The 19698-nt window shown below is 36.7% G+C and overlaps 1 protein-coding gene across 2 annotated transcripts in view; it reads right to left on the reverse strand.

Moving 5' to 3' along the window:
- The window catches only part of GARRE1 (granule associated Rac and RHOG effector 1), a 119279-nt gene that overhangs the window by 59424 nt on the left and 40157 nt on the right, over window positions 1-19698 (reverse strand). The window contains exons 2-3 of one of the 2 annotated variants that reach the window (XM_036750546.1): window positions 17158-17410; window positions 16102-16800 (exon numbers count right to left, since the gene is read on the reverse strand). In XM_036750546.1, coding sequence (XP_036606441.1) covers window positions 16102-16596 — 495 coding nt within the window. In that variant the 5' untranslated portion in view covers window positions 16597-16800; window positions 17158-17410. Of the gene's footprint in view, window positions 1-16101; window positions 17411-19698 lie in introns of both variants that reach the window. The other variant, XM_036750547.1, reaches the window with a different exon arrangement.

Raw genomic sequence — 19698 nt, forward strand, 5'->3', positions numbered from 1 at the left:
AATTGGGATGATCTATGCTACCATTTAACAGTTAGCATTTATATGGTACTTTCAGGTTTGCAAACCACTATTGATATGTTAATCTTATTTGGTCCCCACCACAACTCTGTAAAATAACTGCTTTTATTATCCTCATTTACACTTAAGGAAACAGTTTGAGAGACTTCAAGTGACTTGCCCAGGGTCACACAGCTAGTAAGTAAAGCAGGATTTGATCTCATGTCTTCCTGACTGCAAGTCTTGCCTTCTTACTGCTTTACCTTGTGCCTGTGATTTCAGAAGATTTTTCAGACAGTGATATAAAGGAAATATTATAAGAAAAGGCAAAAATAGTATCAGTTATTATTTATTTATATGTGTATATAAAATCATCTGATTTGATTTTCACAAGGCTTCTGCGTATTAGCCCCATTTTACAGTAGAAGAAATTGAAGCTAAGGGAGGTAAAGCCATTTGTCCAGGGTTAAAGAGTACTAAGAGTCTTTCTTAAGACATTTAATACAATTTATTTTTTCAATTAGAAATAATTTTACATTAAGTTTATTATATATCATTTACTTAAAGGGAAAAAAAGAATCTCAAAGAGGTCTCCCCTTTATACCCTTATACTTTTCATTCAGATTTTTTGAAATGACAAACACTTGTGGATGGCTCTTCCTGTATCCAAATCCAATACTTAATCCACTGTGCCACTTAACTGCCAGATAAAAGCAGGAAGGTCCGTGAGGACACTACAAAAGCTGGTAAATGCTAGCACAGACCTGGCAAATTCACTTTGAAACAAACATTTATTGTCTACTATGTGCAAAGTACTATTTTGGAATTTCCAGTAAGAGGGTGGAGGTGGTGATAATAGATGAAGAGGATGTGAGAAATGCTGTGAAGGTAGAATCCAGAGCACTTAGTAACTAATAAATGTGAGAGATGGAGGAGAAAGGAAGTACTGTACATCACTCCAAGATTATAAATAAGGAGTCCAAATGAATCATGTCAACACAGAGAAATAGTGAAGTTCAGAAAAAGAATAGGTTTGGGGAAAAGCTTATGTTTGGACATGGTAAATATGAGGCACTAGTTAAAGTTGCATGATGTATTCTCAGGTAATTTGAGATGTCAGTCTAGAGTTCAGAATAATTCTAATATTATTAATAATTTTAATAGTATCTTAAATAGCTATGTGACCCTGGACAAGTCACTTAACCTCTGTCTGCCTCAGTTTTCTTGTCTACAAAAATGTAGAAAACAACAGCACTTAGTTCTCAGGGTTATTGTGAGGATGAAATAAGATAATAATTGTTAAGTGCTTAGCACAATTCCTAGCACACAATAAGTGCTATATAAATATCATCTATCATTATTATTCTTATAACATTTTAAAATTTACAAAGGGTTTTACAGACATTATATGGAAAGTCATGGTAGATTTGGAAGTCATCTACGTGTATCAGGTAGTCAAAATATAATGCCAAGATAGTGCCAAGAAAAGATCTATGTAAAACATTAATAAGATGAGGAACTCGTAAGAAGAAAGGGAAGGAACACTTAAGTTTCAGAATGTTATTTGTAATTATATGTATATAGACTAAGAATATTTACTCCATTTTTTCTAGCAGAAAATTGTCATTCATCTCAAAGAATGATATCAACTCAAGCTCATACCTCATGCATCACATTGTGAGATGTTAAATTAGTTTTTCTAACATCAGCCCAACAATGAATCTACCAGCTGAGAACCAGCCTAGATAAGTTTGTCAAGGCTCATCACTAGAGGGGGTAACTAAGTTATAAATGTCTAGAGAACACTCACACCAATAAAACCACAGATCTCTGGAGAATTAAAGAACAGTTTAAATAATAATCTGCTGATATGTCTTCATGTGAGTAATGAAAATCATTATTTTCAAAGCAGCTTCTATTATTTTCTATTACTACTAGTCTATAGTATTTTGGGAATATACTCATCCAAAACAAACAGCTATACAAACTGAAATAAGCTCTTTAAGTGAACTTCACAGATCTTTTTAAAGACTGATTTCAAAAGGCCCTAGAGCAATAAAACAATGCACAAAAGTATAAAGGAAAAAAAAAAAACCTAGCCCTGAATTCAGGAGACCTGAGCTCTGAATCTCTGGCACTTATTAAATATATGACATAGAAATGTTAGTTATCAGGGGCAGAGCCAAGATGGGAGATAAGGCAGGGCCTCACCTGAGCTCTTGCCAATTGCCCTCCAAACATTAAACAATGCCTCAAAATGAATTCTAGAGTGCAGAACCCATAAAAGGACAGGGTGAAATAATTTTCTAGCCCAAGATAACTTAGAAGGCTGGCAGGAAAAGTTTGTTGCACTGGAGTAAGAGTAGAGTGCAGTCCAACACAGGCTGCACTGGAGCAAACCAGCAACAGGCCTTAGAGGTGACTGGATCAGCAGGTTCAGCAGCAATTGCTTCCAGCTCAAGGAGCTCAAGGGGGTCAGGACAATTGGTCAGAAGATCACAGGGATCCCCCTTTGTTGGCATCGGCAGCAGGACTCTGTTCAAATGCCCAAAAGAGGATTTGACTCTCAATACCAGGGTGAGGAGAGCAATGAAACGCCAGAGCTGGTGGCCACAGGGGAATAAGAACCTTGGTCACTGTTCCAGGGCAGAAAAGAATGCTAGCTAGTGGTCACTCACAGACCAGAACCTAGGCCAGGAGAGTAGTAAATACATCTCTCCTTAAATCATACCACCTAGGAAGAACTGAAAGCTTGCAGACTCCCAGAATTAGCTCTGAAAACAGCTGCACAAAAAAACCTGAAGCTTGGGACTGTGCCTTCACCACCCCAGGAGCAGAGTTCAACTTCAAAATCAAATTAAAAATCAAGAAATAGGCTAGAAAAATGAGTAAACCAAAAAAAGAACCTTACCATAGAAAGTTACTATGATGACAGGGAAGAGCAAAACACAAATTGAGAAGAATTGCTACTACAAACAGTTATGTCCAAAGCCTCAAAGAAAAATGTGAATTGGTCTCAGGCCCAACAAGAATTTCTGGAAACACTCAAAAATTACTTTAAAAAGCAAAAAAAGAGATGTAGAAGAAAAATGCGGAAAACAAATTGATGCAAGAAAATCATGAAAGAAGAGTCAACAGTTTGGTAAAGGAGGAGCAAAAAATACTGAAGAAAATAACACTTTAAAAAACAGAATAGGCCAAATGGTAAAAGAAGGGCAAAAATTCACTGAAGAGAAGAACTTCTTAAAACCAGAATTAGCTATATGGAAAAAGACGTACAAAAATTCACTAAAGAAAAGAACTTCCTAAAGTAGAATTGGCCAAATGGAAAAGGATGTACAAAAGCTTACTAAAGGAAAAAAAAAAAAACCTTAAAAATTAGAATTGGGCAAGTGGAAGCTTGAGACATCAACAAACAATAAAACAAAATCAAAAGAATGAAAAAAATAAAAGAAAATGTGAAACATCTCATTATAAAAACAATTGACCTAGAAAGTAGATCAAGGAAACATAATTTAAGAATTTTTGGATTACCTGAAAGTGATGATCAAGAAAAGAGCCTAGACATCATCTTTCCAGAAATTATCAAAGAAAACTGCCCCGATATCCTAGAATCGGAGGGTAAAATGGAAATTAAAAGAATCAAGTGATTACCTTCTGAAAGAGATCCCCAAATGAAAACTCCTACGAATATTATAGCCAAATTCCAGAGCTCCCAGGTCAAGAAGAAAATATTGTAGATAGCCAGAAATAAACAATTCAATTATCACATAGGATCCACAGTTAAGATAACATGAGATTTAGGAGCTTCCACATCAAAAGATCAGAGGGCTTGGAATATGATATTCCAGAGGGGAAAAGAGCTAGGAATACAACAGAGAATCACTTACACAGCAAAACTGAGTATAATCCTTCAGGAGAAAAATGGACATTCAGTGAAACAGAGGACTTTCAAGAATTCCTGATGAAAAGACCAGAGCCGAATAGAAAATCTGACTTTCAAATACAGGACTCAAAAGAAGCATACAAAGGTAAACAGGAAAGAGAAATCATAAGGGATTCAATAAGATTAAATTGTTAACATTCCTACATGGGAAGATGATATTTGTAACTCTTAAGAACTTTCTCATTAGGGCAATTAGAGGGAATATACATAGAAGCACAAATGTGAGTTGAATAGTGATGGGATGATATCTTAAAAAAAAAATTAAGGGGTGAAAAAGAGGAATGCACTGAGAGAAGAAAGGGACAGGAAGAATGTGGTAAATTATCTCACATAAAAGATGTACAAAAAAACTTTTATGGTGAAGGGGGAAATTGGGGGCAAGGGGAAGCAGTGGACACTCTCATTGCAACTGGCTCAAAGAGGAATTAACATACACATTCAGTTTGGCATGAAGGTAGGAAGGTAGGAAGGGAAGGGAATAAGTAGGAAGCTGACAGAAGGGAGGGCAAATTGGGAGAGGCAGTAGTCAGAAGCAAAACACTTGAGGACAGACAGGGAGAAAGGAAAGAGAGAGAGTAAGATACATAGAGAGGAAAGTAGGAAGAAGGGAAATACACAGTAACCATAACTGTGAGAAAAAAATTACAAGTTTCTCTCATTTCTCAATTATATAGGGGGAGGATTCTGGGAAGATGGCAGAGTAGGTCAGAAAACCTGGCTCTCCAAATTTCCTTCACAAAAAAAGACAGAACATCGCCTCAGAGGGAATGTAGAGCAGCAGCAATAAACAAGTCAGGGTAAAACAGTTGTTCTCCTCAAACAACCTGAGAAGACTGACTCCCAGGAAATATCTGACCTCTAGGGGCAGAGGTTCAGCCTACATGAAGCGCAAACACCTCCAGACCAACTCTGTGGAATCATCAAATGACAAGCCCTTGGGGCATATGGGTGGGGAGGCAGCCTCAGACTTAGAAACTTTCATCTGTCAGGGTATGACTGCTGAGTAGAAGACTGAAGGACCTTCCACTATCAAGGAACGCCAAACACAGCTGTGCTGACCAGACATGTCCCTGGCTAGGCTGCTGCTGTGGGGGAGTAGCTAGGACACATCTGGTGAATGAAGTAGCAGATAGGCAGGGACTCTGATAGCTATGGACACCTGCAAGAGAGCAGAATCCCTGGTTTCAGTTCCAGGGCAGAGAGAACGGCTGTAGTTTGTAGCCACTATAGGGACAGCTGTCTTAGGAGTGGAGAGCCCAAGGTTGAGCCCAGGGACAGACCTCAGAAAATAACTCTTAGAGGGACCTGAGGCTTGGGGCATTATTCCCCATACCTGGGGACTAGAACTTGATTACACTAATAGCTGCTAAAAGAAAAAATTAAATAAAAATGAGAAAGCAAAGGAGGAAGAAACCAACAATAGACAGCTACTATGGAGATACAGAAGATCTAGGTTCATATTCAAATGAAGATAATGGAGCTTTTACAACGAGCATGTCTGATTAAGGCCTCATCTCTAAAATATACAAGGAACTGAGTCAAATTTATAAGAATACAAGTCATTACCCAATTGATAAATGATCAAAGGATATGACCAGGCAGTTTTCAGAGGGAGAAATTAAAGATATCTATAGGCATATGAAAAAATGCTCTAAATCACTACTGATTAGAGAAATGCAAATCAAAACAACTCTGAGGTACCACATCTCTCCGGTCAGATTGGCTAACATGACAAAACAAGAAAATGACAAATGCTGGAGAAGACATGGGAAAATTGGAACACCAATGCATTGTTGGTGGAATTGTGAACTGATCCAACCATTCTGGAGAGCAATTTGGAACTATGCCCAAAGGGCTATAAAAATGTGCATACTCTTTGACTCAGCAATATCACTTCTAGGGCTGTAACCCAAAGAGATCATACAAGTGGGAAAAGGATCTGTATGTACAAAAATATTTATAGCAGCTCTTTTTGTGGTGGTAAAGAATTGGAAATCAAGGAGATACCCATCAACTGGAGAATGGCTAAACAAGTTGTGGTATATGAATGTAATGGAATACTATTGTGCTGTAAGAAATGAGGAGCAGATGGACTTCATAATAACCTGGAAAGACTTATACGATCTGACACTGAGTGAGGGGAGCAGAACGAAGAGAACGTTATACACGATTACAGACACATTCTATCTCTGATTGCTAACTCTGATAGACTTGGCTCTTCTCAGCAATGCAAGGTTCTAAGACAGCTCCAAAAGACTCATGATGGAAAAAGCTATCCACATCCAGAGAAAGAATTAGAGTCTAAATGTTGATTGAAACAAACTATTTGCTCTCTCTTTTTTTTGTTTATTTTGTTTCTTCTTTCTCATGGTTCATTCCATTGGTTATAATTCTTTTTCTAACTTGACTACTGTGAAAATAAATTTAATATGAACGTGTAAGTAGAACCTATATTGGACTACATGCTGTCAGGGCCGTGGGGTGGGAGTGGGGGGTGGAATTTGGAACTCAAAAACTTGTGGAACTGAGTGTTGTAAACTAAAAATAAAAAAATAAATTTAAAAAAAGATCATGGAGCTTTAAAAAGCCACTCTTTTCTCAATGAGAAAGATCAAATGGTTCCAAGCACAAAAAGAGTTCTTGGAAGAACTTAAAAAGGACTTTAAAAACCAAATAAGAGAGATCAAGGTAAAATTAGGGAAAAAATAAGAGCAATAAAAATATAGAGAATTTATAAAAATAAGAGCCATTACCCAAATGCAGTTTTTAGACAAGGTAATCAAAGCAATCTGTACTCATGTGAAAAAAATGCTCTAAATCACGATTGATTAGAGAAAATGAAAATTAAAACAACTCCAAGGTACCACCTCACACTTACCAGATCAGCTAATATGACAGAAAAGGAAAATAATAAATGTTGGAAGGGATGTTGGAAAACTGAGACACCAATGCACGGTTGGTAGAGTTGTGAACTGATTCAACCATTCTGGACAGCAATTTGGAACTATGCACAAAGGGCTATAAAATGATGCATATCCTTTGACCCGGCAATACTGTTGCTGGGTTTGTATCCCAAAGAGATAAAAAACCAAAAAGGAAAAGCACCTATATGTACAAAAATATTTATAGCAGTTCCTTTTATGGTGGCAAAGAACTGGAAATTGAGGGGATGACCATTGATTAAGGACTGGCCAAAAAAGTTGCAGCCTATGAGTGACAGAATGCTACTGTGCTGTAAGAAATGATCAGCAATATGCTCTGAGAAAAACATGGAAATAGTTTCATGAACTGATGCAAAGTGAAATGAGCAGAACCAGGATAACATTATACATAGTAACAATACTGTATAATGATTAACTGTGAATGACAGCTATTCTAAGCAATACAAGGATCCAAGACAATTCTGAAGGGCTTAGGATGAAAAATGATTTCCATTTCCAGAGAAAGAACTGATAAGAGTCTGAATGCAGATCAAAGAACTTGTTAAAACTTCCTTTATATTTCTTGGGGTTTTTTGTCTGTGTTTTCTTTCACAACATGACTAATACGGAAAAATGTTTTGTATGACTGCATACGTATAACCTATATCAAATTGCTTGCCTTCCCAATGAGGGGGGAGGGGAAGGAGAGAATTTAGAATTTAGAATTTTAAATAATGAGTATTTAAAACTATTTCATACGCTATTGGGGTAAAAATAAAATATTCAACATATTAAAAAGAAAAATGTTAATTACCACCAAAATGAAGATCAAAATTAAATCAACAAGATTTTAAAAAATTTATCTGTCAGGCTGTTCATACAGTAGAGATACTAGTAGATATGTAGTAGAGAGTGAGTCATTAAAATCACTGGAAGAGAGCACATGCATTCATAGGAACATAAAATTCCTCTATTTAAGAAGGAGAAAACATAAATTTACTAGCACTGATCTCCTTGGCAGCCTACCTAGACTGGCCATATACAGAAAAACAAAGCACTGCCAAAGGCCAACTATTTGCATTGCAAAGAATCCTATCGAATATTCACAAGTATACTCCAAAGACTAACATATCACATGTGAGAAAAGAGTCAGCATTTATGATGAGCATAGTAAAAGAGAATAGTAAAGGGTACTAGTGAAGACCCTTGATTTTCCCCCCTTCTCTCCTATCACTTCTTTTCCAGGCCTAAAAATCCACCTAGTTGCCTTTCCCTTGGCAGGAGGCCAGTTCTGAGGCAGCAGGCCTGCTATTTATAGATTGGAAGGAGCTGGAGGTCTGGCAAAGGTGAATCCTACCCAAGGGGCCAGACTAACTCTGCTCCCATCTCTCAAAGATAAAAATAATCTGAACAGAATTCAGGAGCAGGCAGGTGGCCAGGATTTTTTATTTGTTTTTGTAAGTCCTAGGAGGCTTGGGAGCAGAGAAAGGCCAGAATGGCATGTAGTCCAAAGTTTATCCTCAGCTTTGGGATCCAAATTACTTCTTCATTTTTTTAAACTGCAGTGTTAGAAGGATATGGCACCACTGAGCAAAGGACAGGGTGAGATGTTTCTCTCTACATCTGCAGAAAGATATTTGCCTTTGCTAGGGGTCTAGCTTGACCTGACATTTGTACAAACAATTTAAAGCTTGCAAACTGCTTTATGCATACATGATGTCCCAAAAATCTTAGTGCAGTTTTAAGTTTTAATAGCTTAAAAGTTGCCCTAAGAATTTTTGTACATTCTGTATTAGCTGAAATTGAGTCTCACAACAACTCTGTGAGGAAAACATTAATTATCCTCATTTTACAGATAAGGAAACTGAAACTTACAGAGGCAAAGTAAGGCCAGGGTCACAAAGCCAGTAAGGGCCAGGGGCATAATTCACATTCAGGTCTTTTTAACTCCAAGTGTAGCACACTAGTGACAAGAGCATGCTAACTCTTCATCAAACCATTAAGTTTGTACTTAAAGAGTTATCTTCTTTAAGACAGTTAAACAAGTTGGTGAGAAGAGGAGATTAATAGTCATGCCAAGGTTTATAAACTAAAAGTGATCAGTGAGCTCTAGAGGGTCATTTCGCATTAAAATCTTAAATATACAGTAGCTGTTTTAATTACAGTTGATTATAGTTTAGGATTGCATGTGAGAAATGTATTCCACAGGAATCTTTGGGAGAAAATCTGAGCTAGGCTGCTGCCACCACCGTTGCCTTGAGTCACTGTCTGCAAAGCTCCTTTTCACAGAGTCTGAAGTGATCCAATATTTCAATTTAATTCAGCACGGTAGGCACTGACAATAAAGACACTTAACTTGAGAATTTATGAGACAAAGTCCAATGAGCCGGTCTGGCATTTTTAGCCATTTGATAAATTCAATTCAACAGACACTAAGAAAGTACCTGCTACGTTCAAGTATGTGCCCTGTTAAGGGATATGAAGATGAATAAGGCAGAGTTCTTATTCCTGGAGAATTTATAACACAGTAGAGAAGATAAACCATGTACACAAAGAGCTCTAACACAAGGTGGAATATTATAAACACATAAGAGAGGTACAAAGAAAAGTGTTGTGAGAGTTCTACCAAAAGACACTTCTGACTGGGGGAAGTATAATGGGAAAACGAGGAGGAGAAGGATTGTATGAGCCGGAAAAAACACTGGTAGCTCCATTTGGCTACATCACTGAGTAGGTGAAGGTTAGAAAGGTAAACCCAGGAAAAAATAAGTAATAACGTTTGTAAAGTACTTTATTTGCAACAACTTTATGAGACTGATGTTCCACCGCTGTCTCCCTCGTGTAAATGTAAGCTCCTCAAGGGCAGAGGGCTGTGTTTATGCCTTTCTTTTTATCCCTCGTGCTTAGCTCTGTGCCTGGCACATAATAATGCTCAAAAAATGCCTGCTGACTACTATTGTACGAGTTGTCCATGAGCACAAAGCCAATAAGATTGGATTCTGGATTCGAACCCAGGTCTCTTATTACTCCATATCAAGCATTCTTTCCCCTCCACCATGGCTTTAAATAACTGAATCTTTATTCAACATTTATTCCACAGCTAGGTGGGAGAATACACAGAGTGCTGGACTTTGTGTTAGGCAGACCTGCATTCAAATTTTGCCTCAGATATTTAGTAGCTCTGTGACCCTGGGAAAGTCTCTGTCTCAGTTTCATCATCTATATATAAAATGTAGATACTAACAGCACCTTCTTCCCAGGTTAATTAGTTGTTAATGAGGAACAACTGAGAAAATATGCAAAATGTTTTATAAAGTGCTACAGATGCTAGCTATTTTATTTAGTAACAAGTTCTTCTCTGACACTTCTCTAAGAAATAGAGGTGATCCTAAGGCCTTGGAGCATAAACAAGAGAACACAAATTCTGGCAGGTTCCACCAAGCTAGAAAGCCCTATGTAAAATTCAGTGCCATAAAAACCTGTTGTCCCCCTCAACTCCCCTTCCAATCATCTTACACTTTAAAACCCATCATATACTCTGCCATTCAGTGACACTGGCCTCCTTGATGTTACTCTTACGAGACACTCCATCTTCTGATTGGGCATTTTTACTAGCTATAGCCAGTGCCTGTGACGTGCTCCTTCCTCATCTCTGTGTCATGGCTTCTTTCAAGTCCTGACTAAAATCCTACCTTCTACAGGAAGCCTTTCCTGATCCCTCTTAACTCTTCTTCTGTTGATTATTTCCCGGTTATTCTGTATAAAGCCTGCTTGTGCATACTTGTTTAGACTGTCAACTCAGAGTAGGGACTGTCTTCTGCCTTTCTTTGTATCTTGTATTAGCACAGTGCCTAGCACACGGTGGATGCTCAATAAATGTTTAATGACTGACAACATTCAAGTTTTCACTGATTCATTTTTAAAAATCAGGTTTTAAAAAGGTTTTAAAAATCTGTAACTATATTTCATACAAAAATTGTATATTCCCCTTTCTTTACTAAATTTTTATATCCAATTGCATCTAAGAATAACAGCTCTGTATGAATGCTTTGCTTTGGGTTTCTTGACTGTCTCAGTGATTGCCCTGATCCAGACAACTTCCAGTGGGAAAGCTCCTTCTACCAATGCACATCTACAATTGCTCTACAATTGCAGTTAGTTACTTGGGCTACTGAGGCCTGCCCAGGATCATACAACCAGCATGTATCATAGGCAGCACTTGAACTCAGGTCTTTCTGACATTAAGGTCGGCATTCCTATTATGCCATACTACCTCTCACATGTGTACTGAACCAAAAATGTTCTTCAAAATGATGTCATGCAATCAGAAACTATATCTGTTTCTATAATCTGAGCTTATAGTTCTTAAAAATTAATTTAACTGGAAACTAAATGATACAAGGTAAGAGAATTCACATATTTTAAAAATATACCCTATTCGAATGAACACGTCTCCTTAAAAATTAATACTCAATTCGCTTCAAGATTATGCTAGCAATAGTTAAGGATCACTAATATTTCTAAAATTCAAGATTTTTGTTAGAAAATACAATGCTATAGTTTATATAAAAAATCTTCTATTCTTGTAAGGTTCTTCCCTTTGAAACCTGCTGTTTTACATTTGATTTTCATATCTTTTCAAAAAATTGAGTCATAATAAAATCTTATGATTTCAGCAACATGGGTACTCCCTTTTGTTTTTGTTTGGTCTGACTCTTAATCACCCCATTTGGGGTTCTCCTGGCAAAGATACCGGAATGGTTTGCCATGTCCTTCTCCAGCTCATTTTACAGATGAGGAACTGAGGCAAACAGGGTTAAGTGACTTACAGTGAGTGTATGAGACCAGATCTGAACTCAGAAAGAGGAGTCTTCCTGACTCCAGGCCCAACATTCTATCCACTGAGTAACCTAACTGCCCCACTCCCTTTACCTTTGGCTTTACAATTTCTACAACGAAGTTCCAATGTCTTGGCAAACAGTCTTTATAAGTTATTTTTGACCACACCTGTGATTTCATAAGTATGTGGAAGTCCCAGTGAGGAAAATTCCCTTTATTAGTGAAGATCAGCAACTGTTTTTCAACTTACAGTCAGAGAGAGTAGACAGGAAATTTGAGAGGTTAAACAGATTTGCCAAAGGTCATGCAGCCAGGATGTATCAGTAGTGACTCTTAAATCCATCCATACCACCTGATTCTGACGGAAGCCAGTTAACCACTATACCAGGCTACTTCACTGAGATGTTATAGCCAAAAAAAAAAAAAATACCTAGTAATCAACCTTCCCAGTGATAAGCCACTTAAAAGTTAGCTAGTAAGGGCAGCTAGGTGGCGAGGTGAGTACAGCACTGGCCCTGGAGTCAGGAGGACCTGAGTTCAAATTCGGCCTCAGACACTTGACACACTAACTGTATGAGCTTGGGCAAGTCGCTTAACCCCAATTGCCCTGCCTTACCCCCTGCCCCCCCAAAAGTTAGCTAGTCCTAGAATGTGGATTACAGGTACAAAGCCCATCTTGGGGTGCGTCCTGCTCAAAACCTTTTTAGCCCTCAGGCAAACTTCTTTGTGGGTAACTCCAAGTATAGGAAATCCTTCCACCAACAGTTTATGAGCCTGAGTTGCTTGAAGCAGAAAGAGGTTAGGTTACTTGTCTATAGTAACAGAGTCACTAAGTGTTGGAGGTTGGATTTGAACCCAAGTCTTTCTAATTCCAAAGCCCAGCATGTCATCCATTTCTTTCCACTGCCTATATTCATGAAAGCTATTAAGTTAAGAATTACTCAGGTTATGGAAAGACTTCCATGATCTGATGCTGAGGGGAGCAGAACCAGGAGAACATTATAAACAATTACAGACACCTGGTGTCTGTGATGACTAACTCTGATAGACTTGGCTCTTCTCAGCAATACACTGTTCTAAGACATCTCCAAAAGCCTCATGATTGAAAAAGCTATTCACATCAAGAGAAAGAATTATGGAGTCTGAATGCAGATTGAGGCAAACTATTTGCTCTTTTTTTTCTTCTTTTTTGGTTTTGTTTCTTCTTTCTCATAGTTCATTCCACTGGTTGTAATTCTTTACAACCTGACTATTGTGCACCGTATTTCTTCATGAATAAGATACACCCCTTTTCGAAAAATTTGGGGTCTAAAAACTGGGTGCGTCTTACACAGTGGTTGTAGATTTTTTTACTTGCATTTCCCACTTTTTCGTGCTTGTTGTCTTTGTGCTCATTGTTTCACATTTGTTACCAGTATATTAGGTTACATTTTGCCATGTTCCACCCAGAAATGACTCAGAAAAGATTTTTGTGCAGTGCTGAATTCAAGTTAAAAGTGAATGGAAATTGTGCTGCTGAATGTAAGTTTGAGTCCTCCTCCAACTGAGAAAACAAACCTAGACTGGCTACAGGAAGAAGAAACCCACTGAAAACGCCACGGCAGAAGAAGGCCATGAGCAGCAAGTCGCAAAATGGCCTGATTTAGAGAGGGAATTAAAGATATGGATTGAAGAGCAAAGGGCGATTGGAATTCCTGTGTCCACAAAGATGGTTCAGCATGAGGCAAGAAGAATTGCTGATGAAAAAGAAGTTACTGATTTCAAAAAAGGACACAATTGGTGCTTCAGGTTCATGAAACAGAATGGACTAAGCATGCGTACACGCACCAGACTTGCTCAAAAGATGCCTGAAAGCTATGAGCTGATAAATAAAACTTGAGTTCAAAAACTTTATGTACTACATTTTTTTCTTCAAATTTCGGGCCCCAAAATAAAGGTGCATCTTGTACATGGGAGCATCTTATATATGTGGAAATATGGTAAATAAGTTTAATGTAAAGGTATATGTAGAACCTATATCGGATTACATGCCATCTTGGGCGGGGAGGGGGACAGAGAGAAAGAGAGAGAAAATTTGGAACTCAAAAACTTGTAGAACTGAGTGTTGTAAACTAAAAATAAATAATAAATTTTAAAAAAGACTTAGGTTAACTGGTGTGTTTTATCTTCATTCTTTTGGACTCATGGTTTATCACTGCATTGACCATAGTTCTAAAGTCTTTCAAAGTTGCTCTTCTCTATGATGTCTCTATATAAATTGTTCTCTGAGTTCTGCCAGTTTGCTCTGCATCAGTTCATAAAGCTCTTCCAGGTTTTCTCTGAAATTATCAATTCAATCATTCCTTATGGTACAATACTCCATTATGTTAATTCACATACTGAAATTCGTTTAGTCATTCCCTCTTAGGATACCTCTCCTAGTTGCCATTTTTTGTTACAAATATTTTTGTACATATAGATTTCTCCTTTAATTTCTTTGGAATTACAGGCCTAGTAGTTGTATAGCTAGGTCAGAGAGTAGGCACACTTCGATAACTTTCTGCATAGTTCCAAACTGCTTTTCAGAATGGCTAGATCAATTTACAACTCCACCAATGAACTAAAGTGTATGTTTTTCCACAGATCCTCCAGCATTTGTCATTCTCCTCTTTTGTAATCTTTGTGAATCAGACAGGCAGGAGCTGGAATTTGAAAGTTACTTTAATTTGCATTTCTCTAATTATTAATAATTTACAGCATTTTTCTATGATTGTTTATAGCTTGGAATTCTTCCTTTTGAAAACTGCCTGTTCATATCCTCTGACCATTTATCCATTAGCGAACAGTTCTTAGTTTGATAAATTTGAATCATTCTTGATATGTCTTAGAAATTAGGCCTTTATCAGAAAAATTTGTTGTAAAGATTTTTCTCAGTTCCTGTTTTCCATACATTTTTACATTAGAATTGTTTGTGCAAAAACTGTTTAATTTTATATAATCAAAATTGTCTTTTTTATCTTTTGTGATCCTATCATTTTTTAAGTTATGAACTCTTTCTCTACCCATAGATCCATAATGTAATTTCTTCCTTACTCATCTAACTTGTTTACAGTATGGTATCTTGTATTTGTCACGTATTCTTTTGGAATTTATCTTCACATACGGTGTGAGGTGGTCATCTAAAATCCTATCAGACTATTGTCCAGTTTTCTAAGGAATTTTTCAAATAATGAGTCTTTCCCTCAGTATGTAGGGTCTTCGAGTTTATCAAACACTATGTTACCATATATGTTTCTGTATGTTATGACTTACCTGCTTCACTGCTCGATCTCTCTTTTTTTTAACCTATGCGAAACTGTTTTTACGATTATTGTTCTATAGTATAATTTGAGATCTGGTACTGATAAACCCCCTTCCCACGTTGTTTTCAATATTGCCCTTGAGATTCTTGATCTTCTGTAACATCACATAAATTCTGTTAATATTTTATAGCTTCTATAATTATTTTGAATGAAATTTCTCTTTCTAGCTATTCTTGCTGAGCTTTGTTGGCTGTCTGACAATTTTTCTACACATTTTGGTAGGAAAATAAAATGAAGACAATAATAGCTAGATACTTATGTCACATTATTTCTCTCAAGTTCAAATAAAAAGACATGAAAAGCTCTTCAAGTTGTTACATAAGTGCCTACTGTTAATTATTAGTGCTATTCATTCAAAACAGCCTCACAATTCACGAGTGAGACACGTAAGCAAAAAATATCTATTGAGTACCTGCAATACAGCAGTCACTGCTCTAGCTTTAATACAATGCAAAATGTTTTTTTTTGCTTTCAGACCAGTGCTTTCAGGGCAGGAAAATCCTAGTATAGAAACTCCCTTCACTGATCACAGACAACTCTTTCGTAGCAACTCTTACAGTCTTACAGAGTTGCTTCGGTCACTGAGAAATTAGGTTGCTTACAGGGTATAGATATCAGAGGCAGGATTTGAGTTCAGTTCTTTCTGATTCCATGACCAATTCTCTATCCATTGTTCCAAGATACCTCTCAGAATGCAAATAAACTGAGGTAAATAAGTTTTCTTTCAGAAACTGATTTAGAATTTGATAAGGTAAAAAGTAACATTGTAGAACAGTTATAACTTTTTTAAACCTTTACCAACATTCTCAATGCAAAATAAAAACATTCACTTAGTAGACATAAATTTTGCACTTAACATGAAACCTAGTGAAAGATTAAGAATCAACACACGAAGGTAGCACTTCATATTATAAAAAAAAATTATAAAGATCATTAAATTGATCTAGCAAAGCAGGGAATGTTTATTTAGCAAAACACAAGTATTCATTTACTTGCCTTTGTAATTATTCTTAGCAAATAAATTAATATTAATGTAGCACACAAAAGGGTACTATACCTCAATATCCTGGAGACTGAATTCCTTTTGATCTTTAAAGTTAGCAGCTCCAGAGCTCAATTCCATCAGCATTTTTGCTATTTCTGGTTTTATAGCTGCTGTCAGTCTACTGGCTGCTTCCATGACATGTTCCTGCACATCCTTCAGTTGCATAGCTGCCTTTGAATAGGGAGAGTTCCTAAATACACTGCTGAAAAGGTCTGTAAGAAAAGTACTTGCACGGCAAAACACATTGAGTGCATCCAGATATTTGGAGATTCCCTGCTGGATGTCTGCAATTGGAGTAGTGTGGGCTACAGCATGGTTGCAGCTATTTGCAGCAGCTGCAGAGACCAAAGGGGATGCTGAGGCAGCTGATGCCAGGGGGGCACTCAGGGTCCTGCCTAGCTCAGGCATTGGATACTGCTGGTGTTGCTGCACTTTCTGCTTGGACCCGCCAAGCAAAAAGCGCCGCTTGTAGTCCATTTTACTTTCCTGGGCACTACAACAATACATAAGTAAGAAATTGTCCAAAAGTCCTTGAATTAATCAGCTTTCCAATTCTATTCCTTGAGAATTGTGGTTATGTATAATAATAGTAGAGGACTGCAAACAAAAGTTCCATAAAAGGCATTTCCAATAGGCAGGCACCTCCACAGTGTGTCTCAGCAACAAGGCGAGGGGCAGGATTACGGTGTCAATGTTTCCAATGCAGCCCTGCTGCAGATACAATTCACAAAAGTGAAAACTGAAAGTCTTTCCTGTTTAGTATTCTATTCTCTCCCTAAGAAGATGCAATTGTCAAAAAGAGAAAATCTTTTACTTATAATAATTTTGCCAGGATATTTTGACACCTGATACTTTTTATACTGGCAGAAAATAACCTTAATTTTTAAAATGTATCTTAATATTTTCCATTAATATATCAGAAAAGTAAAACAAAACAAAAAAAAACCCATACACTGATCAACAGCAACTATAAAAGCAGTGCAAAGAAACTTTATTTTAAACTAAGTCCTTCTGACAGATCAATTCTCTGCATTTTTTTGACAGAGCCGGTCTGCCAAATCCATTTACCTGTAGTGTTTCTTCTTAACGCTGCAGGGAAAAAAAAATAAAATGTCTTCTTTTTTCTTAAGTCGAGTTATTAAAAACTGGAGTGTTTTTTATTTCAAGTTGCCAAGCTGCCTCTTCCTTTTCTTCTGTTTTTCTGAGGTAGTTGTTTCCTTTGTAACATTAATAAGTGTTGCTTCCAGATTGAGTTTATGCTTAATTGTAAAGTCTGAGGCAAGAATGCACAATCGTATTTGTAAGGCCTTTAGGTCATTTCCTGCAAGGGGAAAAAAGTTAAGAAGGTTATAGAACAATGAGTAGTTTCTGTTCAAATTTTAACTCTTGCTGTGCTGCTTTTTCTATTTAGAGTCAATCGGTCAACAAAAATCAGATACAAAGACTGCCTTACAACATTCACAGAAGTAATAATTTGGCAAAGCTGAATCTAAAAGTTTGCAACTTTAGTCCATATTAACATGACAGCAGTTTATATCACTAAATCTCAAACTGAAATTAACAAGAACCATTTGAAAGGATTTCGAAGAATGAATACTTGAAAAATATACACAAACAATATTAAATTCTGTATACCAGAAAGATGCCGCAGATCTGTCTTTTAGCTTACTCTCACTGTAGCTATGTGTTAAATAGCACTGGTTTATGAGTAAAAAATTCAATAACTACCTTTTTATTTTCTTCAAGAAGCCAAATAAGTTAAATTGATTTTCCCTCCAAAGAACTGACTTAGTACCAGCCCTGGAAACAGGAGGGCCTTAGTTTAAACTTGGCCTCAGATATGTACTAGCTAGGTGACCCTATGCAAATCTCTCTCCCGCCTCCTACTCCTACTCCTACTCCCCCTCCCACTCCTACTCCCCCTCCCGCACCCAAAAAAGAATTGACTTAGGAACACCACACAGATAATTGAGAAAAAGTTTATAAGTGAAACTCAAGCAACAGCATAATGTCTATGTTTTGTATTTGAAACAACAATGATGAGAATAAGATTATAAGAATAGGAAAAACAGAGTTTATCAACTCAATACTTCCATTCAGATATCGCTGTAATACCACTTGGCTGATTCAGTCAAAACATGGCTGGTTAAAACCTATCTTTAATGAAGAACTGTGTGGGTTAAGTTTGAATAGGACTGAATTATATTTTTCTGAGGAAAATGAAAACTGGTTTGAAATGTGCTGTGTTTTAATTACGAACAACTACACTAAACTAATGGGGTCACAAAGCGTCAGACGTGATGGAGAGAGAAACGACTCATCAACAACAAATACCAAACAACAAGAAGATGGCTAGACACAGTAGAAAGTGTGCTGGATTTGATGTCAAGTCAGAGGACACGAGTTCAAATTCCACCTCTGCTACTTCTTATACCTAGAGGACTTTAAGGCAGTCACCTGACCAATTTTGCCCCTGCTTCATCTGTAAAATAACCAGGTGGACTAAAGTTCCTTGTAAAGTCTATGATCCTATGACCTCAAGGTCTCTACTAACCTTATGGTTCTGTAATTCTATGTTTGATTTTTTTTTTCTCCCTGAGATTTGGTTAAGATCTCTCTTTGTTGTTTTATTAGTTTGGGTATTCAAGTATTCATCAATTTCTTTTGAATATTCAGTTTTACTGGCATGTAACTGTATATGGTAGTTTCTGATAATTTTCTTTATTTCCTCTCTGTTGTGAATTCATTTTGTGCCATTTTTTTTGTAATTTGATTTTCCGTCTTTTGTTGATCAGGTTAATAACTGGTTCAACAATTTTGTTAAGTCTTCTCAAAACATCGGCTCTTACATTTTACAGTTAAGAGTTCAATACTTTAAATTTATCTATTTCTCTTTTGTTGTAAGACGTCTACTTCTATATTTGTTTCAGAGATGCTGAGGTATTTTCTAATCTAATTGCACGCTCAATTCATTCTCTATTTCTGTTTTGCTAATAACATGCTTCTGAAATATAAATGTTCCTCAGACAGCTACTTTAGCTGCATCCCATAAATTCTGTGGTTTTGATATTGCCATCATTATCTTTATCATAACTATTTATTGCTTCTATGATTTGTTCTCACATTCCTTGATTGTATTTCCTTGATTGGTTACTATTTTTTATCAACATTATAGCTGTTAAAAGATATTTATTTTTAAGTCTTTTTGTATTTATTTATGATTACTTTATGCTCTAGCACATGAACAATTTTTGTAAATGTATGATTAAATACTAAGAAATTAATATTGCTAATATTCCCATTCAGAAATTGATACAGGGCAGCCAAATCTAGTTTTTCCAATAGTTTACTCCTCTCTCTATTTTCCTTATTTACTTTTCTGTTGGGCGTATAAGAGAAGCATATCAATGTCTCCTACTATTTCTGTGTTATTATCAATGTCTTTTTGCAATTTTCCTAGATTTTTCAATAAATCAGTCAATATTTATTAAGTGTCTATCATGTGCCAAGAACTGCGATAATTTTTTCTTTCAAGAACTTAGGCACTATGCCATTTATTTTCTAGTCCTTTGGCAGATATACATTCAATATTGTCATTTTTGTTGTCTA

Source organism: Trichosurus vulpecula, chromosome 3 (assembly GCF_011100635.1).
Source record: "Trichosurus vulpecula isolate mTriVul1 chromosome 3, mTriVul1.pri, whole genome shotgun sequence".
Classification (NCBI taxonomy): Eukaryota; Metazoa; Chordata; class Mammalia; order Diprotodontia; family Phalangeridae; genus Trichosurus; species Trichosurus vulpecula.